Source organism: Colius striatus, chromosome 8 (assembly GCF_028858725.1).
Source record: "Colius striatus isolate bColStr4 chromosome 8, bColStr4.1.hap1, whole genome shotgun sequence".
Taxonomy (NCBI): domain Eukaryota; kingdom Metazoa; phylum Chordata; class Aves; order Coliiformes; family Coliidae; genus Colius; species Colius striatus.
The window spans coordinates 26,166,103-26,193,270 of NC_084766.1; the positions used below are offsets into that span (position 1 = coordinate 26,166,103).

A 27,168-nucleotide genomic window follows, 5' to 3' on the forward strand; every position below is an offset into this window, starting at 1 on the left:
CCCCTGCAATAGCCCAAAATTGCATTTTTTCCAGCTGCACTGTAGAGGCTCACCTCTGCTTTTTGTCCTCCACGAAAGCTTATACCATCAGAGATACACGACTGGAACTCTGCAATGGTGTAGTATTCCACTTCCACAGAGGGTGGCTCTGGTGGTTTGGGCAACTGAAAACCCTACAGCAAATAGGAAGTGTTGTTCAATTAAACCAAAGAAACAGTGGGCTCAACAGCAGTATGAAAAAATATTTGCCTTCATTCACTAAAACTCTTCCATCTTCCTGTGCTACTTCCTAATGACAACTTCCCAGTTCTCCAGAGCGGGAGCTGCTGTATTGAGATGGGCCACAAGAGAGAAGCCTTTCAAAATACAGCCTGTTCATGCTGCCTTCACCAGCTATTAAAACTGTGATAATCTTTACCTGAACAGTAAAACATTTTACTGATGGGCCATAAAGTGTGAGCTGCCATTCCAGTCACAGTAACAACAGCCCATTTACTCTGGGATTTTTGTCCAGAAAGACTCGGTTCTGGGTGGCTTGCCACAACAGCAGAAAACTGCATTGCAACGTGCCCTGTAATAGATTCTGTCTGTCATCAAATATGCTACCTTCAAATACAATCCTGATAAATTATTGCTCTCTGTCTGCTGCTGGATTTTTAAACAATCTGAAATAGTCAGTGCTATAAGCTAATGGCCATCTGTCATAGCAGGAAACAAGGATAATATCATACACCCCTGTGAAGGGCTTTGCTTGGCTAAAGTGATAGGAAGGACTTTAAGATCAAGAGTCCAGTTTCTCCCTGTAACAGACACTCAGTCCCAACAAAACCTGCATTTAAATCACACCGAGGCTCTATGAGAAGCAAGATACTGCTATTTACAGCCATTCTGGCAGCATACCAGTCTCCTCTAGAAGATGTCACACTGTAGAGATTTGTTACAATTGTCTTTAAGGTGATAAAATGGATAATAATCCTTTGAAGAATTTCAATAGCAAAAGCTTTCCAGATTAGCACAGTTTTCATCTACAGAACAAGTGGATGATGGTGAAACTTCACTGCTTATGGTTCTAACACAAGAGCTGTAGTATGTCAGGACCTCTTGAAAACAGGTCAGACATGCCACAGGCAGACAGCCAGCCAAAGACACAAAAAGATCCTAAGCTGTTAATGGGAGAAAAAGAAATGGTACACTGTGCTTTCTTCACAGGCTCTTCCATTTCTAAGGGATGATCGTTGTAACCAATGATCCACGTTTCATCAAGCACAGCGTGTGGCATTTCACAGAGAATGCATCACTGCACCTTAGGAACCGTGTCTAACAATGTTATAATTGGATGTTTCTGCACTATAAATGTTGAAATACAGCAGAAGCGCAGCATAATAAAATGCCTTCAGATAATAAGGATGGTTTGGATTAAATAAAGATAATTGGAAACAGCAGACATGTTCAGGGTTTCACATATATTATCATTGTTATTTTTAGCATGGGATTGAGTGTAGTAGTCTTGCCAAAACAAAGTCTAATTGAAAATAATGCAAAGAGAATTAGGAAGAAAATGCAAATATGCTCTTCATCTAGTTTGTTAAAGAGGCATCTCAGATGACACAGAGCAATTACAAGTCACATACTGCTCATAAACTGTACAGTAAAGATTAAACACTATGTATTGCCTCGTTATAAACAAGTTATTAGCATGCCTTTTGGGAACACAGACTACCAAGTAGTTCCTATCTGAAGATGACCTTCCCAATTTCAAATTGTCCCAAGCTTCCAGAATTCCACCTTTGAGGATAAACAATCACAGGAAGTCTCATTCCTGCAGCACACATCCTTCCATGAATTCCTAGTCGCTTTAAACATACACGAGAGTGGAGCTTAGCAACCTCAAGGATGGTAACAATGGAAGCAGGGGAGAAATTCCCACTCTCTAAAGATACCCAGAGGAGCTTTAAACCTTCTGAGTCAGCCAAATGGGCTCTAATGTTTATGCACAGAACACAGTAGCTCTAAGATCTCCTTTCTTCAGTTCAATACCTGCTTAATTGGGACAACATTTTGAAACAGAGAAATCCTCAATTAACATTAGGATATCCAGAGGTCTGCTCAATACTTGAACACTAAAAGGAACGGGTATGCAAATAAAGGTTCTCTCAGATACCCCCCCACACCTTATACAGCTGTAGCAAGTCTCAAAGCACCCACACATCTACCCCACTGCCCACATACACCATAAACCAATACAAACCAGACTGGATTCTCTTCGTGGGGGTGGCCTTGTTCTTAGATTTGGAGAACCTGAGCAGGAAAATGAAAAGGGAGAGTTTATTTAACTTTGTTAAGTACTGCTAAAGACATTTTTTCAGCAGCTCTCTACTGTCCCACTGCTTAAGAATATTAGAAGTCACTATTTGCAATATTTAAGGCATCTCTATGAAACAAGATAGGAAACTATGAGGGTATATTAGAAATACCAAGGTAGCTTAGCTATTCGTCTCAGCTAAGCCAGCAAATTTAAGAGGAAATCACTGCCAGAAAGTAGTGGATTGTACTTTCTGCTGGAACTGACCAGCTCCATTGGAGACTGGCCAGCAAAGAATTGGCCTAATACCTAGTTTTCCCCCCAGCAGTAAAAATAATTCACTAAATTAATAACACTCACACTGTCCTCTACCATAGTATCTTGCCATTCCTTGCACAGACTAGGGTTAGCATCTGCATTTTCCAGATGAAGTAGTACAAACACTATACAACTTGCCCTCAGGAAAACAGCAGAACAAATGCATGAGAAGATATAGGTGGTCTCTCTGCCTTTAACACACCATCCCATCATCTGAATTACCGGGAGTGGAGGCCATGTGTAAGAGGGTTCAAAAGGAAAGAAAAAGAAATCTCTGAGGAAAAAAGAGTAAGCACATAGTGGCTAGGGTAAAGAACCACCAGCCAGTCCTTGGATAAAGCAAAGTTGGATTTTATTACTACTAATGAAGGACCATGTCCTGGAGTCCCTGCAGACCTACAGACAACGCAAAGATCTGCTCGTGTGGACTCAGCTATCAGACCAGGACACATGGGAACTTTGCTGACAGGCAATGCCAGCTCTGAAAGGTAGGAAACAAAGATTCATTGCAAGCCAGTGGAAACCCAGAGTGCTTTATTGCCTTACTTATTTGAGCTCTTTGGGGTGCTATCCTTGCTATGGCTGGGGACCCCTGGGCCAGTTTGGAAGCTTGCTTGTCTGGAGTCATCATAGCATTGCCATTAGAGTCATTGCACAGGATGGGCAAACTGATTTCCTTCTTGGTGATGTGAGTTTCTGCAGTCTCATTTTCTGCTTGAGTTTCCTTGTCAGTGGATGATTTCTTGTTCAGCAGGTTACTGATCTCCATAATGTTTCCTATGATTTCCACTGGCCCAGTTAAGTTCTTTTTCCTAGATGGAAGATCATCTTTAGCCTTCTTCAGATATGAAGCTGGGGCCCAGCCCTCTTTGCCTAGATACCTGCAGATGCAAAAAGAAACCACATCAAGCACAGCCTTCTCACACATTTCAGGTGTAACAGCTAAGGCAAAAGTGATGGACAATGACATAAAGCAAAATTTACAGTTCTCAGATAGGCTTTTATGGTCTCTATTCCTCTGAGATGCCTAATCAATAGGCAATAAAGTCAGCTGAGCTAGCAGTGAACAGTAGACTGCTCTTAAAAGCCACTATCATCCTAAGGAAGGAGTCTCCCTGGACAATACAGTTACTAACACGGCAAAGGGCTTCAACAGTTTGTTTTATGCCATGCTCAGACAGTACCAGGCAAACTCAGTAATTTTCCCCAAACTAGGGAGTAAAATATTCTACTAGTTTTAATGCCTCCTAGAGGCAACTCGAAATGGAAAAGTGCTATAATAAGGGTGTAGAGAGTTCCTAAGTTTGCAGTTTAAGGCCTTAGCATAAACCTCTTCTCTTATGGAGAATATGGGATTCAAACTACTGCAGCTTCCTCTAGCACTGCAATGCTGAGAAACAATTGGACTAAGGAAAACCATCTCTGATGAAGACTCATTTTCATTAACAAGCTAGGGGCTATTTGAAGAAATAAACTAGGAAATCTGAACAGACACCTGAATCCAATACATGCTCCCAGAGCACCAGCCTGAGCTGCTCATGCTACACTTCAAACTGAAGTCATTCTTCCACAACTGAGCTTTTGGGAAGATGTTTTTTCTAACTCTTGCCATTCCTAACACCTCAGCAGGGATTTCAGATTACAATCAGACTCCAGGGAGGACCACGTGGATGAACTCTGCTTTCCCTAATGAAACCCTAACTTGCTACAGAGTGAGTCCCTGAAACCCTTCTCTCTTTTATCTCTCAAGATACAGTTCAAGCACCTGCTTTGGGTAAGTGGGAAATCAGGCACCATTAAAACCCTGATGCTCAGGAAACCTGCAAGAAATACAAAGGTCAAAACAGTAGGGCTCCAAGGCTCTGTAATGCAAATGCACTGGGAGTTTATGGGGAGAACAGAAAAAGGTGTAGGTTTGCTTCCCTAGACTTCTTCATTGCTCTGCCTGTACAGAAGCAAATACTAGAAGTTGTACTTCTAAAATGACCACAAGAACCTTTCTGTCCAAAGCCTTGTGTTTTCCTTCCCTCCCATCTAGATCAGCCAGGACACTGGAGATGCTGCTCTCTCTAAATACTTGCATTCTGGTATACAAAAGCAAAAAGATTTAGTCCTGTTCCCTTTGAGGCTTTTCTGATAGGCCTCAAACCAAGTCAAAAAAAGAAAAGGAGGCTTCAATACATGCCACATTCCCTATTATGACAAGGCATCTGTCGGTGCCATCTTCCAGAACTGAAGGCTTCATCCGCTTTTGCAGAGCTACTGTCTAGTGCTTTCTACTGCCTGTGCATCAGGGGAGTTTTTCTAAAAGACATTTATAACTTGACATGATCTGGACATGTAAAGGTTTTCTTCTGTGAGAAAGCCATAGTGGCCACTGAGAACTCCAGTTCCAAAGGTTACCTTCAACAGAGCTTGATTGTGCAAAATCAGCAAGAAAAAAAACCCAGTTTACATCCATCTTACTTTGTGGAAGACTTAACAGGTTTAAGATCAGAAAGGCAGCCACAGGCAGGTTCTGTACTGGCTCGTTAGTTCTCCTGCCAACTGTACATATTTGCATCAGCCCATATAACCCTGCTGCTTCAGACACCTCTGATCTCACATCGTTTCTCCCAATGAATAGTAGCAGCAATAGCTAGACAGTTAATCACTCTGGGCAACATACTCTCAGTGGAGAGGCTGCTGCTGGTTATTTCTTCCCGTGAGTTAGTAAATTCAACCTGAAGTTAATGCTGAGCAGCAGTTGCCAGAAACACAAATCCAGTTTATTTGTGCAACATTACAAATGAAAGCTACTTATGTAAATCAAATGGGCTTACAATCTTCACCATAATCCTTGAGTTTGGTAATCTCCAAGCCCTTTGCAAACATCACCTTAGAAGGCTATTTGATCTCCCCATTTTATAGGTGAAAAACTAAGACGACTGCTAACCAGCTTCAGAGATGTCCTGAACCAGTAACTATCTTCACTTGATGTCTGAGTGGAATCACAGCTATCCTTCCTTCATTTATACTCACAACCCACTGGAGACATTTCAGACACTACCCTAGGTTCCTCCTCATTTCAGTGCCACTAACACCTCCCAGCTGCACTTCCTTCTGGGCTGAGGCTGAGAATGGGCCCCAAGACGAAGATGCAGACAAATAACAAAAGCTTTACTTAGCACACTGCTACCTCCTTGGCCTGCAACCCATTTGGGCACCACGAGATTATCTCCAGGTGATAGTAACTGATACAGAGTAAGATCTAACTAATGGATGCTAATGCCAGCTGTGATCATACCAAATAGCACACAGATCCACTGAACATCCCAGGTCAGAGCCTTCTCCAGAGTCTCAATGATTTTTTCAAGAAGTCATAATGCACACAAGGCAAAATTAAGGGAGACACCAATATTGCCTCTAGCTTCTATAGCATTGAGTTGGAGGGGCTGCAGAATTAGGTGCAGTGCTTTGGCTCTTCAGCAATTCCAAAACCCTCCCTGTTTATATTACATGAAGGAAAAAATGGATTCAAACCATAGGAATGTTAAAAAAAAGTCAGAAGTGCCTCTGTGAGTCTGAGAGTCACATCTGCTTTCCAGCTCCAGAGCACTGGAATTACTCCAGAGGGAAGCAAACTAAGGGGAAAAAAAAGAAAAAAGAAAAAAAAAGAAAAGAAAAAGAAGGACAGGAAATGAGGATCAGCACATGGCCAGGAATTTGGGGAAATTACATATTTAAGGTGGAACAAGCTAATGTCTTTAAGGTGGATTCCATTTGCAAGCCACTGGTTTTGTTTTTGTTTCTACACATTCATGTCTGTGTTCAGTCTCTGTTACCCAGCCTGGCAGACAGCAAGGCAGCAGGATTCAACTGTGATCTCTTCCTGCTCTCTTCTCCTTTCACACTAACTGCAAAAGGAGATGCTCTTTTTAAGGCACTCAATACTCAGGAAAAGCAGATTTCTATGGAAAAGGAACCCTGACTGGTACCTAACAGTATTCAGAACCGTTTAATAAACAGCACAAGAAGCTGGAGATCAGTTACCCAGGCTGCAAAGGACCAGCTTGCATGGACACATCACCATATCAGCATTCCCAAAAGTATTGATCATGGAGGGTAAAAAAAACCCCAACATTAAGAGCAGTTTAATCCTCCAGCAAGACTACAGCACAGTGCTCCAGAACAGCAATGTAGATGATGGCTGGCACCCGGCACACTTACCACACACATATGGGGAGCACCTAACTCGCCTGTCAATGAGAAGAGGGGCTGCTTGCTCAACTTCAAATGCCCTTGGCTTTATTTGTGAAGCATGCTGCATTCTCCAGCCACCATGGGGTGGCTGAGGTGTCACAGAATCTCAAGTGCTGGAAGGGACCTCAAAAGATCATCCTTCCAGCAGATCACCATGAAGGAGCCACTTAAGCCACTGCAGCAGGTGTCATTGGTCACCAGAATGCACTTCAACTATAAAGGAAGATGTGTGGTTTGGGTTGGCCCAAACTAGTGTGTGAGGGAAAAGAGTGGAAAAAAAAAAGAAACCCTGCTTATTGTAGACCCATTAATATGGCCAAGGGGAACCTACAGTAGTAATAAGGCTGCATTTCAGAAGGAGGATAACAAAATCAACTAAACATGTCTTGCAGTGTTTCTTCCCTCAGAAAACCTATGTGCTCTTGATTCCTCCATCTGCAACCTTGGATTCAACTTCTGTGAATGATTAAAGGAGAAAAAAATGTGACCTGACCAAACCCAGGCATTTTTTAGTTCCTCCTATCTAGAGTACCTTCCTGGCTCCACTGCTATCTTTATTAGCTTACACTCTCTATGGGAGAATTAGAAGAAAAAAAAACCAACAGTTTTCTAAGTAAGGGACATTAAGAGAAACAACAACATTGCTTCAGTCAGCATTTTCATAACTCGCATTCGTAGCTGATAAATCAAGCAGAATTGAAACAAATGCAAGTTATGGCTTGGGGAAGGAAAGGGGAAAAACTAATCAGTATAATCACAGGCTGAATGGAAAAAGATGACTAGATGAGACATTTTGCACTGCCTGAGAGATAAACGCCTGCTTGCAGGCTACCTGTTGTGTCACATCTTGTTTAAAGAGAAACAGAATGTCACCAGCACTGCCAGATTTACAGATAGAGAGAAAACAAGAGGCAGAATCATTAAACAGAACTAAAACTTCAGTGCTTCAGAGGAAGTTCTCATTAAGTACTCATCCTGACACTTTACATCACTATCTTAGATCACTGAGACATATCTCACCATTCTCCCCATAAGCTTTCAAAAAGGGGGCTCTAAAGTCACAAGTCTCCTCTGTGACTGCTGTTTCAAATACATAAAAGTTTATGTACTTTACACATACATAAATTTACAAATACATAAGAGTTATGTATATGTACACAACGATAACTTCACCTTCCCTCTTCATTAGGAATATCTAATGCAGACAGCCAGAAACCAGGAAAACTAGTTGAAACTATCAGTAAGTTTGGAAAAAGGCTACACCCAGCAAACTGTCTCTGAAGTCCCTGAAAATAGCACTACCTGCCCCAAACAGCCCGAGAGATCACAATCAGCCTTTCAACACTCCTATAAATAGTTTTAAACATGTCGCAGAGTAACTCTTATTCTGGAAATACATTAAAATTACACACAACAGAAAGCCTTGTTAGGTCTCACTGATCTGAACTCAAATATGGGCTTTTAACTTGAAGTAAGTTAAAAAAAATCCTCTTACAAGTTCAGGAATTTCCCCACTGGAATGGTCCAGAGCTTTTGCAGGCACCCTAGTGTTACTTCAATCACCACTGTATCACCTTAGCCTTTTCTTTACATTTCTTCTGGAGGCATTATGAACAATTTGGGCTTCCTTGCCCAACTACAGAGTTATTTAAACGCCCGCATTAAGTGAATGAACAGAAAAGCTCATTGTCACAGGTTCTGCAGCAAGCTGGCTGCAAGGCTTCTTTACCTGATGTACCACCATCCTTCCAGGTTCTTTTGGATGACCTCCACGGTGACCCCTTTTTCGAACCCAATCTCATCCTTCCCCTGGCTGGCGTACGGCTGGATAGTGACATATTTCTCTTCTATTGAGGGGAGAAAAGGCAACATCAGTTAGGGTCAGAATTAGCCCAGCTGTTTTTCTGTTCTGCTTGCTTTTAAACTGTTAGCAGCGATTACGTGGAGCCATTACAAAAGGCGGAGCCCTGCTCAGGGGCCCACTGATTATTTATGCTGACGACATGACAGATAATCAGCCCCTTGCCACTACCCCGCTGCTGATAATCACAAAGTGTTTCCATGCCAATAATGACACAAAGTCCCCAGAGAGCTTCCCCCCTTTCTTCCCCCCCCCCCCCCCCCCCCCCCAAGTTCCTCGAGTGGGTAAGGGAGAGGATTTGAAGCTGGACTTAACTCCCATACTGTAACTTGACAGAATCAACCCTGCTGCCAAATCAGCCAAGCGTCACCACGGGAGCTCCAGCCAGTTGGCTCTTGGAACACGCACATGGCTGCACGAAGCATTGTGTTACTGAAACCCGAGAGCTGCATCCCGAGAGGGACCGATCCTCCCCAGCTCAGAGGGGCCGGCCCATCGCGCTGCTCTCCTCCCGCCTCCCTGACAGTGCAGGTCTACAGCAATGAGCTTGAAACAGCATTTAAAGAGCACTAAAGGAATAAAAGGGGTTTGCATTTGTCAGGAGACCATAGAGCATTTGCATTTGTGGGTTGGGAAGTGTTTTGCAAACATAATTTTGCTAGACCTCACTCCAGAGTGAGGCATGTGGCATTGGTAAAAGGAGGGCCAGAACTAAGGCACATACTTCAAAAGCACAGGCTAGATTTCAAGCATGGTGTTTGAGCCAAAAACTTAGCATCCCTGCTCATCTCCAGCATCCATCCTCTCCCCAGCTGGGCAGAGGTAAGCAGCCTTGCTGAGAGCAAGCCAATGAGCACAACAGAACAGACACTTTCTCAGCATCTTCCTGCACCCATCAGGAGTCAGTTAGTGCAGCATTTCCACCACATTCAAGGTCAACCTTTTCTCCCCTTAGCTTAAAAAAATGACAACTGGCATTGACTATGTAACTACTAGCCTTGCTCTACAGTGGCAGACGTGAACTGTAACCATACCCCTCTCCTGAACCCAAGCTACAGTGCATGCAACAGCGTGAGTTTCTGTAGCTAGATCAAAGGCAGGGAAGGTGAGCAATAAAGCACATCCCAACTGGCCTCCCTAGCACTTTCTACTGGCAGTTGCAACAAGGCATGGCCAGGAACACATAGAGTGCACAGGAACAGGCAGGAAATGAAGTGACTCCAAAGCTCCTGATCACTGCAGAGCAAAGGAGCTACAAAAAGGTTGCAGCAGCTTGAGGCAAATACTCCTTTGGAGAAAGTGAAGCAGATCCAGCCATCGGTTTGGTTTTGTGGTTCAACTGCACTTTGTTGCTGGGTGAAGCATGGAAACTTTAAAGAAAAAAAACAACCTTCTTGAGACAAAGTAGGAAATTCATACCTCGGAAAGGGGAAAAAAAATGTTGCCAGAGAATCTGATGGCAGAAAATTCAGTGAAGCTACATCTCTGAAATCAGCTTCCCTTGATGGGGCATATTGGAATCGTTCTAATTCTGATGGGGTAAAACCTGTCAAAATCTTTACCTCCAAGAAGAAAACACACTGTGTTCCCCTAGGACAGTTGCTTTAACTGTTTTATTACTGGTAAGGAATTCCAGCTAGTTTGTAATTAGCACCATCAACATATGACACCTTCCCCATGGAAATACAGTACAATAAGATGGGGGCTGATGAATGAAACCTGACAGATTAAACTCATCTTCAAAGTCACAGGACAGCTTTCCTAGCTGGGTTTCTGTCCAGCATGGTAAAGTTAGACTCATTTTTCTTCTCTCTCAATTGACTGCTGCTGAAGCAGTCATCACATGCAAGCACCAAACTGAACTGCAGAGACCCCACACAGCTAAATCTTGGGCCTGAGAAGGCTAAGGGAAAGTTCAGGTGCACAGAGTTGCACTGTCCAGATACACATTCCTTCAGACACTTCCAGGGATGTTTTCTAGACAGTAGACAGAGTTAAGCCACATGTTTGCTGGGCATTAGAAGAAAGCCCTGCTTTGTCCCTCCCTCATACCAAAGACTTTATAACTTGGGATATCAGAGTTCACCCTTGCCACTACAGCTACAACAGAAGTTACTCTGTTTATCTTATTTTTTCTCCACATAAACATCAGTCATGCTGCAACTAAAGCCAGCTCTTTAGCTCCTTCAGCTGGGCAGACTGATCTCACTCTTCACGACCTCCTTTCTGCTGAGGACAGGGTAGGAGGCTATGAATAAGGTGCTCACTCCTAGATTTCAACAGAGCTTTCCAACCTCCTGCTCCAGCAGGATTTCTCCTGTGTAAGGTGCAGAGACAGCTGTCGCTCATCAACCCCAACCGAATTTGAGTCTCATCATTCAAGGGAAAAAAAACTCCCAAAGTTTGGTGTGAGGGTCCTTTGCAAACTGGGATGCAATCACCTTGCAAACATTAGATCCCTTCCTCCCTCCACATCCCATCTCAATCCTTTCCAAATACAGATAAGTGCTTTGCCAGGGAAAAGGACAACAGATTCATGCAAGCTACTACAGTAGTCAGCAACATCTGCCAACACTAATTCTGGGCCTGTAGCTAAGCATGTGGGCACACATCACTGCTCTACCTGTTGATTACTGCCCACTGTTCTCCCAGCTACTGGTTCCTGGACTTCCCTTCCACTCAGATTCAAGGTAAGGCAGAAGAGCAGAGATATCCTCCAATGCCCCTCATTCTGGATGAAACTGTCCAGGAAGGAGTGCCCATGCCATTGAGACAGCACATTGAAAAAGTGGTTGCCAGCTGCACAGGGAAGTCAAATCCCCAGGCTGGGAGAGCTATTGCTTCTTTCCTGAGCTTTCCACCATTGCTTTGGTTTTCCTGGGAGAGACTCTGCTCTGGAGCAGCACTCAACCTCCAGTACTGAGATTTCTGTTCTGATTGTCTCTGCACTCACCTTGCTGCCTTGGACTTGCCACACTCCATAATGCCCATTAGTGGCTCTGAATGACTAGAGACACTGGCCCACTCTAAAAACTGAAGCATTGTGTTGCTAAAGAGGGGCTCATCCAAGTACCGTGATGCTGGGACGCATGGGAAAGGCTTTTCTGAACTGCGACTGACTTCTTCTGTCCCTGGGCACCTTCACTGCTTACATCTTCAGCCCTGTGCTTTCAACTCAAGACTACTTAAGAGAAAAGCCCATCAGGTAACTCCTCCCTATATAGAAGAAGGGGAAAAAAAGAGACTGCATGGAAGCGAAGAAGGGAAGAGAGACAAAATGTTCTCTCACAAAGCAAGACAAGCAAAAGTGTTAAAAATCCACTTAGAAAAGATGGTCCTAAAATGCTTCTGTTTACAGGTTCTATTTTTAAGTCTAAAGATTAAAACCAGGAAGCCACTATTACAGCTTGCCTTTGCAAAGTGCTTTCACAGAAACAAAAGTTACAATCACTTCCAGGATTACACACCTTTGGCTTCTTTCTTAGGGGATACCATAAACATACATGAGGTTTGTAACTTAAACAGTATTCTGGAGATATGCTTGCAACCCAAATGTTCTTTGTTTCTCAAAGACTCTAGGCAGTGGATATTTTGTGAAAACTAGGATCTGCAGTGGAGTTTTCAGTGGATGCATCACTTAAGAAGATTGATGTCACTTCAGTATATCAGATTACTATTCAAAAGTCTTTAGGAGAAGATATTTTGACACTTTGTGACTGATACATAAAGATACTGGAAAGACTTAACAGTTAAATGGTTTCATGAAAGCATCATCAGAGCAATAGTCAGTAGAAAGACACTGCTACAGGTTGCACTAAACAAATATGAAATATCATACAAGTTTCATTCAAATCCTGTGACAGACAACATCAGTGAACCATCCCAGACATACTAAAGTAGCCCAGATCTACAGAGAATACAGAAGTGTTTAATTTTGATTAATTAAGTTTTGGCTTAACAATTACCAGCCAAAAAAATGCAAACAAAACCATAATTTGTATTCCCCAGCTGCAGCTTCCATTACATCAGCTTCACCAATGAGGTCAAGTGGGCAGAATAAACTTTACTAAATGCTATAAAGCACATACCTCAGCTAAAAGACTGCACTTTGGAAATAATTGGATGACAGTCCTACTCCCCTTCAAGATGAACAGGGCATAAAGGCACCTCTGTTCTTAGCTGTGACGCCCCGAGATCAGTTAACAGTTCAATTAACCAACTTCCCTTGTATTCCTTTACCTCTAATTTGCAGGTCAAAGATACCTTCCCCAGCTGAACTAAAGTAGGGGAAATTGGTAATTCAGCTGCACTAGTAAATCTGAACAAGGCACACATCAAGAAGCAAAGCCTGTTTGGTAAAGAGTAATGATACAAATCTGTTACATCATGCGTGATCCAACTGCAATGCACTTTGCTTGGAAGGAAAGGATTAGTATTGTGTCATTCTCCCTCCTCCCCAGACACAGACACTATTTAAAACATAGACAACAAGAATTTCTACACTGTTTGGACTACTCAACTCATACCACCCACTAGACGCTGTGCTCTGCCCAGCCCTCCCAGACACTCATGGCAGAACACGACAACAGTGCTTTGTGTCTTTTCCTTGTGCAGGACTGCAGCTTCTCATTAAAGAGTCAGCAGATGTGTCCATTCCATCACACTCGCTTTATACAGCATATGCCCAGATAGGTTTTGTTTCACCTGCTGTATTTTGTTTACTACCTGTAAGAAGTGTCTCAAAGAATTTTTAGACATTGGGCATGGCATTTTCCATATCAAGTGACCTGTTAGGACACTTCTCCTACCGGAAAAACCTCAGGGCAGATAAGATGAAGCTCTAACTATTCCTGAAGAAACTATACCTAATTGTCTGACAGAGCAAGACACTGAACTTGACAGCCTGTGAGGCTCCTCCAATCCCATCTCTTAAACCCGGATTTCAGCTTTTACACGTGCACTCGTGCACACACATACTACATATTAAAGTTATGAGGTGTCTTGAGAAGGCAACTTGGTCTCTCCTCTGGCTGTCTGGATTTATACTTACTGTCAGGTCAAGGAAAGCAGACCTACAGTTTTACTGCTCGAGTTGTAACATAGAGCGTCAGTAGCACTTTCCAAATCTTCCTTATTCAATCTTCCCAATTCCCTTGGCACTGATTATTTCAGATTCCTTCTAGTCTATCACCAAGGTAGCGGTTCCTTTCCCCAACATCTTCAAAACCCTCTATCACTGCTACTCCTCACTGCTAGAACACCAATCTGGCCCTTCAACCTCTTTTGCACAGCCACTCCAGCCACCCCCTGCCTCCTTTGTTCCCTTCCCAGCTTTTCAGCATGCTGCTCTTGGCATACTAGCACTCTGGTACTTCAGCCAGAGTCTTGCCAATTGTACACTCAGTTCAGTCATCTCATTTTCAACTTTCCAGCCTGTGTGCTGTGCCTTGCTTTAATATTCTACTACACCCTACTACACATTCTTATGTGTTCTGCTCCCTTTGGATTTCCCACTCCACCAAATCCTTTCATCTTTTCCCACTCAGCCTCATGCCTTTCTTACGGTGCCTCATCAACCTGAGCAGGCTCCCTCCTCCATAGTATCAAATAACCTGAAACTCTCAAATCCTTCCTAAAATAAGCCTTACCTGCCCTGACTGCATGCCTTGCCAAACAAGCTTAGCTTCAGTCCTTCTCTTAAAGCTTTTAAAAATACCAAATAAATATCGCTTTCCACTGTGAAAAATCCTTTGGTCGTAATAAGATGCATGCCAAATTGCCACTTGCCCAAGCTCCTTTGATGCACAGATCTCCTCCTCTTTGTTTAGGCTGTAAGCTACTTGGGACAGGAACCTTGCCTTCAAGCAGCTAAAATACCATGCCTGTTTCCATCCCTGCATAATCAGTCTCATCTCTCCCAGGCAAACGGCCAGTGCTCATAAGTTTCTGTTTCCAAGTTGTGAGCGCCCCATTTCACATACCTCTCCTTCACCTATATTTCAGTAGTTTGCTCTTTTCTGCCTCTATAAATAAGTGTGGAAGCTATCTGCAGCACTTCTGGAGCCAACCAAGTTAAGAGGGTAATTTCCTTTGCTCAGCTGGTGTTTGTACACGCCCCCAACTTTCTGTGACCCCATCCTTGTATGATATGCCGGTAGGGGTGGGGATAAGGGGGAACTGGGCTAGAAATTAGCCAATTAATGATTTCTCAGCAAAATGCAACAGCCCCAAACCTACATCTTCCAAACCACAGAAGATTTTTCTTTCAAGATACTTTCCCCTCAGTCAGCAGTCTGTGCTTGCCCTCCCCCACTCCTCCAATCCACCCCCTCTTTGTCAGACCTGCTTCTGGAAAAAGTCTCACTGTTCCAGAAAGTGAAGCATTAATTCAACATGGACTTTGTTTTACTTGTCTAAATATTCAGCAGAGAAAATAACTGTCCACAGTTATCAAATGTGTTCATCTGCAGACAGGAGCTCTTCAACCTTTGTTCCTGGCCACCTCCTTTCTTTTTTAAAAACAACAGAAAACCTCATACCAAAAGACAGAAAAGAACAATAATGACACTTCTTCTAAACAGTTCTGTATTGCACATGCTCTTTCTTCAACCAGCAAGGGGCAATAAACATTTACTACTTTCCTTCAAGCACAGAGGAAGAAAAAAACCAAAACAAACAAAGTCTGAAGCTGCTCTGTGCTGGTTTGATTTAACACGGCAAAGCAGCCTTGTACTGTGAGTGACAAATATTTCACCATCATCGAGGACAAGCAGTAAAAAAAAGAGGAAAAACAAAGGGAGAAGTCCTGTGGGTAATGAGGAGGCTGCCAAAAATCGGCAGAACAGCTCTGGTGGGATGCAGGAAAAGGTAAGAGTGCAGGAACACACCACAGAATCTTAAGGGTTGGAAGGGATCTCGAGAGACCATCAAGTCCAACCCCCTGCCAGAGCAGGACCACCTAGAGCAGGTCACACAGGAACTTGTCCAGGTGGGTTTTGAATGTCCCCAGAGAAGGAGACTCCACAACCCATCTGGGCAGCCTGTTCCAGTGCCCCATCACCTCACTGGCCAGGCTAGATTACCAGTACTGATTAAGGGCTCTATAAACATCTAGAAAACTGGCTGCAGAATGACCTGCCTGGGCTAGGAAATGGGATTCAAGTATCAAAACCAACTCAAGATGAGGTCCAATATCAAGACCACTGGGTCACACAAGTGCCTTCCCTCTATGCCCCATCAGTCTCTCCCTATCAAGCTCCCTCTCTCCATAGTTAGGCAAACAGCAGGAGAAGCTACAGTTTCCAAGGTCTAACTTTAACTCTTTCATTAGATAGCATACTACTTCTGCTAGCAACTACTCTTAAATATTAGGCTCATTTGGCAGAAATTCAGACCATGTGTCACTATATTGTTGATACGAATAACTTTGAAGTACTCTCCTGCACCGTAGCAGTTACAGTTGAAAGTGTTGGGCACAAAACCAATGCAGCAACATGTCAGATCTCTGGCACATAAAAGCAGACACATAAACTCCCTTTTTACCTATCAAATTGTAATAGTACAAATGAAGTTCCAAATACATGAGTACATACAATTAGTATTTTGCCCAGTACAAGAGAAGATGAACTCTGCAGCCTGCAGGTCTAACAAGTGTCAGGACTGAGGAAAATTGCTAATGTTCAGGCTTCTCCTCATAATTCATATTGGTATTACTGGAGTTTTGTGATGGATACACAAAAATGTTTATCAAATGTACCACACAAAAACATTTAACATTAAAAAAAAAAACCCTAAGCTCTGCCACTGCACATGAAACAAACAAATGTAATGTCTTAGATCTGGGCACACCACCAGCCATTTTAAAGAGAAAACTTCAGCAACAAATGTCATCTGTTTCTCTTTGTAAAAACAGACTACAGCTGTTCCCTTCATCGATTTTTTTTCAGCTTCAAATGAGAAGCACTACCATGATATTCAATAATTTGTCTTTCACCTTTCTTATTCACAGACCCAGTAACATTGCTTCCAAATATCTCAGGTTGAGGAATGCTTAGCTTCTTCAAATGGCTTTGAAAAGGGTAGAAGTAAATAAGCCATACATTACCTCTGATAATTCTACCCCCTAGGCAGTCTCTTACAAGGAAGCAAACACCCTTCCCACTCAGGCTTTCTGAGTGTTTTCAATATCCAAGTCACTTAGAAAACCTTAGCCTTAAGAAACAATGCTTAATTCCTTCAGATCTGGCCTTTAAATGATTTTATGATAGACCTAGTCAGTAAAAATGCTTATTAGTGGTATCCAATCATAAATATAAAGGGAAGCATCCTTTAGAGCTTGCCTTTGAACTCCAGTGAACTCTTGGAGCTAATGCTTCCAACAGCAGGGACTATCTCAAGCAGAATATCACTGGGTGGGAAGAACTTTAGCCAAAATGTTTAATTGAATTTATTTCCAAGAAAGAGGCCAAGTGGGGGAGGGGAAGATGTTTTGCCTGTGTAGAACAATTCTGGCAACCTCCTGTTTGAGCAGCTCTAGTTCTTCTGTGCTTTGGAGCAGGAACTTGAAGGTTGGCAAGGGGGTGCATGCATACACTTCATGCAGTCTGTCATTTCAGTGCAAACCCACCCAAATTTGGCCTTGTTAGAAGGCTTTTGGGGTGGAATGGGAGGGAAAGAAGAGAGAAAGAATCTCTCCTGACCTTACATAAACTGTGATATGTTAGAGAACAGCAAGCTGGACACCCAGAGAGATTCATGCTTTCAACAACTGCTGTTTGGAAGGCATAGATGTCTGTACAAGCTACAGCGATGCCAGATGATGAAACCACTGTCTCCAATCTATCCCCCCAAGTACTCAAATCACTTTCTTACTTCCAGTGAGACTGCTCTTGTAAGAACTCCCTAACCTACTATTTCAGATGATATTAAACAATTTTGGCTAACTGTGGCTGAAATGCATTGAAAAGAGCTCATAAAAGCAGCTCAGCCACAGAGAGTGAACCAAATGTTGAGATGTTGCAGTCTGTGACAAGTTCAAATACCGAGATTTGACTCGAGATAAATCACATCATCTCCAACACACTCAGCATTGCTTGGGCCTAATAGGGAAGAAACCTTTATGGAGCAAGAAAAATGCAGGAGTGGAACAGACTAGGAGAACCTGTGGTTGGGAAAACACTGCCACTGGTCAGAGGGCAGCTCTAGAGATGATGCACAGAGACGGCGGGCATGGGAGTGTACCGGGAATGCAACTTAGGTCCTTGAGTCTTACCAGTTTACTATGCTAACACACTGATCAGCAGTCTTAGTATTTTATGGAGCTTTAGTTTGCAATATTGTATGAATAGGAAAGGATATGTTTGTTTAAACTAGTAAAATTGTTTAGGAAAACAATTCCCAGAAATTCTCCCAGTTAAATTGCCTGGAAGTATCTGGCAGAGCAAAATAAGTAGTTCTTAGACTCTTGGGATACAGAAACAAGCACAAGTTCTTTTTCACATGCCAGCATGTGCACTTTTGGGGGAAGTTCTTTGGTGCCTTCAGGGTGTATTTGGTAGTTGAGAAGCAAAATCTTGTCTTCTAAGGGTAGTTCCAGTCGTTGCAGGGTCAAGCTACAGTAGGAAGAACACTCCTCTTGTTATTTTGGTGTCTTCAGGAATACACTGAGGCAAAAATGAAAGATTGCTGAAAACGTCTATGTGCTTAACACACAAGCTTGCACAAAGGACTGGCACCAAATCCACCAGACAAATTTGCTACCTGAAAAATGTGTTCCCTTCCTTAAAAGGAAAAGACACCTTTATCTCAAGTGGGAATCACAGAATAATAGAATGGTAGGGGTTGGAAGGGACCTTTAGAGAAGCTTCTCTTGGTGCTTACATTTCGTTCTGTCTCCTCAGAAAGGCTACCTGAAAGTTACATAGAGGTGCAAATAGCATTTCCCCTACACCACCTTCCTCTTTAAATTGCAATGAATATGACGTGGATAATCTTGCAAGAAGGGCAGAAGGGAATAGAAAGGGATACCTTGACTCTGGGAAAGGTGATTCCCACACAGTGCTTGGAAGAATCCTCAGACTTTACCCAAACACAGCTTTAGAGCACCAAGTGTTCCCCCAGCCCTGCCATGCTCCCTGTTAGATCAGCAAAGCTGAAAAAAAATAAATTAACCAACAATGCTGCTACTGGGAATATTTTAAACACCTAGGACTGACACTAAAAGCTCCCAAAATTCTCAAGTCTGTCTTTCATACCAAGTGCTGCTTGCAAAGGAAGAGGGGGAAATGAAACTGGAATGATTCTCATCTTTCCACACCAAGCACTTTTCCAGTGTGCACATCTCTGATCGTGTCTTTTTGGCATTCTTCTCATTTCAATAGCCCTGAAAGTATCACTTGTTCTTATTGAGGTAGGAAAGACTAAGTATGAATACGCTCAAAGTTAAAACACAACAGATGTGAGCTTCTCCAAACAGCACAAAGAGGCAGACTGCAGTTACTATTGGTTATCAGTTACTTTTGGCTATTAGCCTCCAGCTCTTGGGGTGCCTAACTGTCTCCAAGATACCCTCAAGCTGTAACGTATGAGATCCACATCTTAACTCTGGAGCTTTGGCCTCTCTTTACCAGAGTGGTGAAGATACAGCCCCTAGCACACAACAGCTGAAGCAGCAGCATGACTTTTGGTGCACCCTTAGGGGCTGGTGCCATAGGAAGCTATCAATTCACCTCGACTCTGCTGCCTGTTGACTATCCCGCCTAGCGTCCATCGCCGGTCCAGGCGTCTCAGGTGAGCCTTGCGCCGCTTAGAAACTAGTTTGGAACATGGATGGAAACAAAACAAAAACAAAAGAAAAAGAAAAAAAATGATGGGAGGGTGAGGAATACAAATAAAACATGGCATTTACAAGCACTGGTCTTGTTAGTAGGAATGGGTTAGGTGAGATGCAAACATTGTGGTTTAGTTTATATAGTACAGTGGAACAAGTTAGGTTCTTGAGCCCGGGCAACATGAACCACCTAGAACTGTCACAAATTGCTACCCTTGATATTAGCTTTTCTTAAAAACAAAACAAAAACATACACACACCCCAAAACGAGCTGCACAACTGAAGACAACTTGTCCATGGAGGCTGCAGTGGCAGGACAGATCAACATCATTGCTGTTGCATCTCCTAGTTAGGCTGCATGATCTTTGGAGACTTCAGTCTATTGCATGTGACATCAAATCCAACAGTGCTCTAAATCACCCTCTCAAAGCAAATTATCACAGTACAAACCAAATCCAGGTAAAAAAAAAAAAAAGAGAAAAAGATAGCTTCTCTTATGTGAGTTCACCTGTAACAGCAGCTCTCAGGAACACAACCCAAATATGAAGTGACCCACAATCACCGCCACTGCTAATTCTCATGATCCAAACCTCTAATATACTGATTAGAAACACAAGGAAAAAAGTAACCTTGCATTTACTGAGCAGGCTCAAGAAGCTAACAAGCCAGAACAGAGAATTAGTTACACACTGAAACAATAATTTATGCCTAAAGTATAAACAAAGACAAGACACCTATGGAAATGGCACTGTGAGAGCAGCTGTGCACAGAGGACACCACTTATTTTCTGGATAGCATACATAGAAACGTACTCAGTTCTTTCTGCTTGTGAAAGTGGGAATAACACAGGAACCATTGGACTGGCACAGAAATACAAACACTTCCCTTTTTTCTTTCCACCAGGCTTCCATGCTAGTTTGGCAACTACTGCAAAGGTGCTCCCACAAAGCAATGCAAAATGTTGTACTTCAGCTATTGCTAGGGTGCAAACACAACCATTTTACTAATGGTGATGGAGGCTGTTCATAACCTCTGATATCACATCGTTAATAATCACTTAACCTGCTTATGTGCACTCAACTGGGGAATATACCCTTATACTCAAGAGAACAGATACCATTGCCCACCAGAGACAACGATGTCCTGCAGACAGTCGGGCACAGCAAAATTACTTGATTGGGGAATGATTAGCTGAACACTTCAAAAAAATTAATAACTTCCCCCAAAAGTAGCTTTTGCCTTTTTTGCCCTTTATATCTGTCAGGGGCTTAAACTAGACTTCTCTACCAAGCTCACTCTCCTCTATTCCTCCTCTTGTAAGGCCCTAACCTTCCCTAGTCACCCTAGGTGGAGGTGCAGTGAGTGGTGTTGAACAGACACAATGTCTAGTTCATGGTGGTCTGTACTTTCCCTTTGATCCCATGTGGGTCAAAGAACAATCACAAATTTTCTGAAGAGTTGTATTTCAAGTTCACAGACCATTGTGTTTTTGGCCAAGGGAAATCAGTGATCCTTCTGAAAGCCCAGGGTGGCACAGAACATAAGCTGTCTTCACTCTGTTCTGGTAGTGTTTTTCTTACCAATTATTTTAACCGGGTGGCTTTCTCCAAATGAACAGGACATTACACTGTCAGTTACACACATGCTACTCAAAAGGAAACACACAACATTTCACTAGACAGAGATTATAGCAGAGAAAGAAGCTAAATTCACAGTAAGGCTGTCTGCATTAGGAGGTTTCTGAATGAGAAGAGAGGAAATGAAAGATGTTGCAGGAAGGAGGGATGTGGAAGGGGTAGAAGTCTGCTACAGGTAGCAGCACAGTGCAGTCAGCCACAGCTGCTTCCTCACACCCAGAGTTTGGAGGATTCAGCCATCCAGGGAGCACCCACGTGAACGCAACAGGTCACAGCTCCACCACCCCACATCCTCCTCACAATGTATGACTCTCTCTAGTGACAGCCCTTATGTATCACAGCGATGCTTTTGGATGAGTCGAGTTTTTTGCCTCTCAACAGTATTGAATTTTGCCATTTTTTCCCAAACTTGAATTTGGTAATGCCACAATTAGTCACCAGAAAGGTTACTTATAAACAAATGTCTAAACCTTTCCAGAGACTGTTTTAAGATGTTTACCTTAACAGATCCCGTGGCTGAGAATGTTTCTTTATATTGCTTTCTGAATGTTTTCCAAGCCTTGCAAGATGGTGTTCGTCTAAACACAGGCCTAGGTAGTAGCTGACTGTCTACACTCATCCTGACAAAAGATGTTGTGCAGGCTCAGATGGAGGGAGGAAACGCTTTTGCCTTTCTCGAGGAGCAGACTGTTTAAACACAGATACGTGGAAACATTACTGCTATGTGGAGGCAGAGTTCTTAGTAAGTTGTATTCAGCACCTCCTTATCTTTACAAGGGCCTGCCACAGTAGTGCAGACCTCTGGGTCTGCCTGACTTGTGGACTTGTTCCAGCTCCACTGCAAATGGAGAGGGCCAAGAAGCAGATATAGAGAGCTGCCTACATTACTGTTTGTATCCTTTCAAAACAGGCATAGCACAGATTGCAGTTGCAAGAAGTCAGCATCTCCAGGAGTCACCGTGAAACTTGTATGAACTCAAAATCCAAGGGCTAGGGCACTTAATCCACTTAAAGTGCCTTCCTTCTCAGTTATATTGAAGCTTCTTTCTCCTGCCTACTGAGAAAGAGTTGGCAAGTTTTCTGCACCGATTCACTTCTATAGATTTTTCTTTAAGAGAATAAACCCGAATTGTTCTTTCCTCTCTCATGGAATAACTACTACAAGAAGAATAGCTGAAGTAAAGAAGAACTAGCAGAGGGAAAAACAAAGAACAAAAGAAGTCTCAGCTTCCGTGGTTAATAACATACAACAAAGTTACTGAACAGCAAGTGAAAGCTGAGGCACATCAAAGCAACTGTGGAGGTAATGCAATTAGATTTGTCATTGAGATGGAACTGAACAGAAAGGGAAGAACAGTCTCAGGTTTCAGCATATCTGGATTTGGAGTAAGGCAAGGGGCATGACTGCTGACCATAGCTGGGGAGAGCAGTGCAACAGATTATGAGGGACCAAGAGCAAAAAGATAAGGAACATTTGATGGATTTTCCATTACCCAGGAAAGACTGCTGTGTGGCAACAGCCCCGTGCAGAGTACACTCCAGAGAGCAACATGAAAGGCAGAGGAGAGCTTGAAATGAAAGCAGTTTAAGCAACAAGGCCATCAAGCATGCATCATATTTAAGAGCCAGGAAAAGGGAGGAAGCTAAAGACCAACAGACAAGGCATTCTTCCACTCCTTCAGAAAAAAGCAGTAAGTTTTTGTTCTTTACTAACAGGGAAACTTTACTAACTGCTTTTGCATCCGCTACGGTGTTGCATCATACCAGCCTGGTTCCTGGCCTACTAGTCTACAGCCAGTCTGTCTCTAAACCCTAAGTGACCCAGGATATGCGTAGCTTTGAGCTGGGAAAAATGAGTTACAGAGCCAAAGATTTCAATAAGCCACAGATGTCACCCTTGGGGCCCAGTACAAAGTTATGTTTTGCCTGTGTGCTATCTTAATGGGCACATGGTCACCCCAACATATCTTTAAGCCTCCTGCCTGTGCTAAGAAAAGGTCAGCTGAGTTTCCATACACATTTTACATGAGTGTCACGCCAAGAGCACCTAGAAATTTAGCAAGAGACTCATTAGAATGGAGCAAATAATAATAAAAGTGTCCTTTGTACACAGTTGCTACATGAGAAGTCCATTAAGATGTGGTTAAGCTTTCATAACGGAACAGAGGAACATGTGAGGTTGTACTATTCCATTTCTGGAATCTGAATTAAGCATCTTTAGCCAAAAAACAACACAGCTAAATACATATATATGACAAATGGTATCTCAGTTTCAATAAAATGACACCACACCAAATAAAATTACCTTTCCACAGCAAACAGCAGTGAAACTAGTTTCAAGGATTAATTAAAAAAATGTAACGAAAAGCAAGTTGTAATGAGAGGCAACCATGACAGTTAAATCTCACTCCTTTTAATGGTCTGTGGCTCTAATAAGCATCTTCTTCCAATTAAAAGCCCTAGCTTGTATAATTTCTGCAAACAAGCCTTCCATCGACATTAGTGTCCATGACCTCTATCGGAACACGCTGCTTGGACTTGCACACAAGTTGTTTGTATGCTTTTTAAAGGTATTAAAGAGAACATCATTTCAGCCTTTAAACCTTTTGCCATGCTGACAGCCCAAGATGGTCACAAAGGGATTACAGGCATAGCACTTCAATTTCTTCTGCACAATTTATTTACTGATACAAAATGGGAGAAAAGATTACTACACCAGATTAACAGCCACAGGAGGCAGCAGAAGCTTTCAAAGCTTTTCTATTGGGAGAGAAGCATAAAGCAAGTGAATACTAGTTTTCATACCTTCCCCAAGTTTGGATGTGTTGATGTCAGAGTCATCTCTGGTTCCATTTTGGGATTCCAGGTATGTAGCAGGGACCCAGCCCTGCTCCTCTGCTGTGCTCACAAACCACCAACCTACAAAAAGAAGGAAAAGAAATTGCTCTGTCAGTATTAAGAGGAACAAAAATAGCAAGATGCTACTGTGAATGTGGCACAGAACCAGTAGCTTTGTTGTAGATTTGGAGTTAATCTGCAGCCCTCTAGGAGGAGAGGAGGTTCAGTCCTATTACACTATTTCTATCAAATACTCTCAGTGGCAAATGAGTGTGCAGGCAGGCCACATGAAAAAAGGTTGTGATGGAGCAACAACAGCTTATTTTAAGAAACCTGAAGTTTATCCATGACAACTCTGATTTGAGTTCTACAATCCAGTTTCTCCAAGCAAGTCTTGCAATGTGTATCAATACAACGTGTATTGTACACAATATCAAAACACTTTGTATGTGTACATGTGTCTGTATGTTAAAGTATGGGAAACAGCACAAATGTCATCCACATCCTAGTATGAGGTATCACAGAGATCAAACCATGGAAAGAAGAAAGATTTTAGAAGAAAGGTACAGATTCCAGAACAAAATACAAAAGAATAACTGCTTCTAAAACATCCCCCCAGTCAGTGTTTAACAAACACAACCAGAATTCAATGTCCTGGGAAGCTGGAAAGAACTACACAGAACAGAAATAAAAGCTACTTGACATGTGACATCAGGCCATAAGCATTGGTTATTTGTCTTCCCACCTGAACATCCGATTTTCCAGCACTATCTGCAGAAATGTTAAGTATTCACAGGTATAAAGTTTAGGTGACATCTATGGATGGATGAAGAAAATTACAGATGAGCTATGCTTAAGTTAAATGCATCCCTGCATCCCAACCACAACTATCCTTCTTGCCTTTTTTCTTAAAGATCCTTTCCAACCAAACAGTTCTATGGTTTTCTTGCTTGGATACATTGATTTATTGAATCCTCCACTGGTTTTGATGTAGACTCACTCATCCAAGAGCTTACTGCTCTCAGATATGAGCACAATTAGATTCTGCTCCATTCAGGTAAGGTCAGGGTTAAGCACACAGGACAATAAAAAGTCAAGCAAGAATGCAAGTTACTTTGTCAGGACAATGCAAGCTATTGTTCAACACCAGTCTCTCAGCCTCCCCAAAGGCTATTTCTGTACATGCACCCCAAAACAGTTTCCAGACTTTAATGCCTGTCATAAAACCAAACAATTTCACAGGAGACTCCCAAGTCTGCCTGTAATGAGTAAAGACAGGGATGAGCCAGTTTGGACTGTAAATAGACAGGGCACAAAACTTCTTCAACTGATGGTGAGGCAAAGCCCTGAGTTTTGAGAGGGCTGCACAGCCCTCCCACAGCCAGGAGGCTGCAGCCCTGGGCCTGGCAAGAGGAAGGCAGCCTTTGCCAGGCTCTGCCACCATGCAGCATTCTCTAAAGAAAGAAATAAATAAATAACCAACCCCAAACAGCTGAAACAATGCTCAAGTGTTCATGCTAAAGTCACTCAAGTTCATTCCAAACCCTGTCATGGAAGATTTAACCAGAGGACAGTAGTTACAAACCCTCGTTTTCCTCCCTGGGGGCTGTGGCTGCGAGACAATGTGGCCCAAGCAATGAACCCCTCACTTGCCGCTGCACAGCTGCTAGGTAGCTCTATTTATTTACTCTCAAAACTCAGACATGGCTTTCCATTTTCTGGCCCAGCAGAGGTTTGGAAACTTTGCTTCACAAGGCTCATGGTTGGAAAGTTTAAATTTAGTTATTCCCCCTCAGCAGGAGGTGGATTCTCCTGCCACGAAGCCCACAGCAGCGAACACACAGGATCTGCCAGACTCTTTCAGAAACACATCTTCATGGTTGTTCCTTATTTTACTCGTAACGTATCGACATGGGTAGCAAACACAGTTTAACATACACTTACAATTAGGCACAAAATGTCAGAAGCTGTCTTTCAGCTGATATCAATTAGACTAGAATAGTTTATATAAACTCTTCCTCAGAAAGAAATTAAACACAATTGCACAAAAAGGACTTGCCTACACTCAAAAACGTGTGCTTGGGCCAAATTCAAACCATGGTAAAACCATCTTTGGAGAGCTGGATTGCACAGCCTTGACGCCAACCCAGTGCTAGTCCATTTCACAATATAGCTCCTCTGGTTTGGCTCATGGAGCTGCATCGTGGTCCCAGAACTCAATTTAAGGTCTTGTGTTTGGTGCTGTAGCATAGCTGAGCCTTCATCCACCTAAACAGGGTTCCCTGCTTAAAGGCAACTCCTCACCTTCACACCTAAGCATGCATACATATGTCTCCCCCATGCATACACTGCACCTCCCTACTGCTACTCCCAGCTCCTGAAAGGCCTTGGCAGGGAAAACTCACAGCTCCAGTGATCTTACAAACAGCATGTTACAGTGAGATTTTAAGCTACTTTGATTCTTCAAGCGATCACTAAGATTAAAGCTCTTAATTGCCACAGAGCTCTTGAAAGTCATAATTTCTTTCTAAAGGTTTTCTTTATAAACTGTGCAAGGGTAAAGTATAAACAAGAAACCACTGCAACTACTGTGAAATCAGCAGCATCTATCCAGGTTCAGCAAAAAAACCCACTCTGGGTTCTGAAATTCTCCTCCCCCATTTCAAACTCGCTTCTCGGAAGGACAAAAGAAAGGCTTTAATACAGCTCACTGGAATAGCATGTCCACAGAACGTATGTTTTAGTTAAACATTCTGAACAACTGAAAAGTCTGACAAACTTCCAGCAGCACCACCCAGCAGCAGAGAAGTCAAAAATGGATGCTCACAAGCAAGGTGTGCAAGGCCTTAGAGTGGCCAAGTAGATATTGCAGAGGGCAGTCCCCTCCTTACGAAGCAAAAAAGTGAATTATGATGGCACACCTAAACTATAACCTGAAAGAAAGGAAATTACAGCATGGTGCAAGAATGGACAGATTCCTAGGAGAAAATGGCTGAAGTGAAAGCAAGTTCCACAATACAATTTGTACATGACAGCTGTGAACTGCAGAACTCTGCCCATCTGATCAAGTACTTGCTCTTCACCATCCTTGCATTAGAAGCATCAGGGTAGCTGCCATTTGGTTTCACCATCCTTTCCTGCC

General features: G+C 42.8%; 1 protein-coding gene across 8 annotated transcripts in view; it reads right to left on the reverse strand.

Moving 5' to 3' along the window:
• SH3PXD2A (SH3 and PX domains 2A) overlaps window positions 1-27,168 on the reverse strand; it is a 264,938-nt gene that overhangs the window by 13,344 nt on the left and 224,426 nt on the right. For 6 of the 8 annotated variants that reach the window (XM_062000847.1, XM_062000854.1, XM_062000853.1 and 3 more), the window contains 6 exons: window positions 23,994-24,107; window positions 19,451-19,534; window positions 8,592-8,709; window positions 3,167-3,501; window positions 2,249-2,298; window positions 54-173 (listed from right to left, as the gene is read on the reverse strand). In XM_062000847.1, the coding sequence (XP_061856831.1) occupies window positions 54-173; window positions 2,249-2,298; window positions 3,167-3,501; window positions 8,592-8,709; window positions 19,451-19,534; window positions 23,994-24,107 (821 nt within the window). The remainder of the gene's footprint in view (window positions 1-53; window positions 174-2,248; window positions 2,299-3,166; window positions 3,502-8,591; window positions 8,710-19,450; window positions 19,535-23,993; window positions 24,108-27,168) is intronic. The other 2 variants (XM_062000848.1, XM_062000855.1) reach the window with 1 other exon arrangement.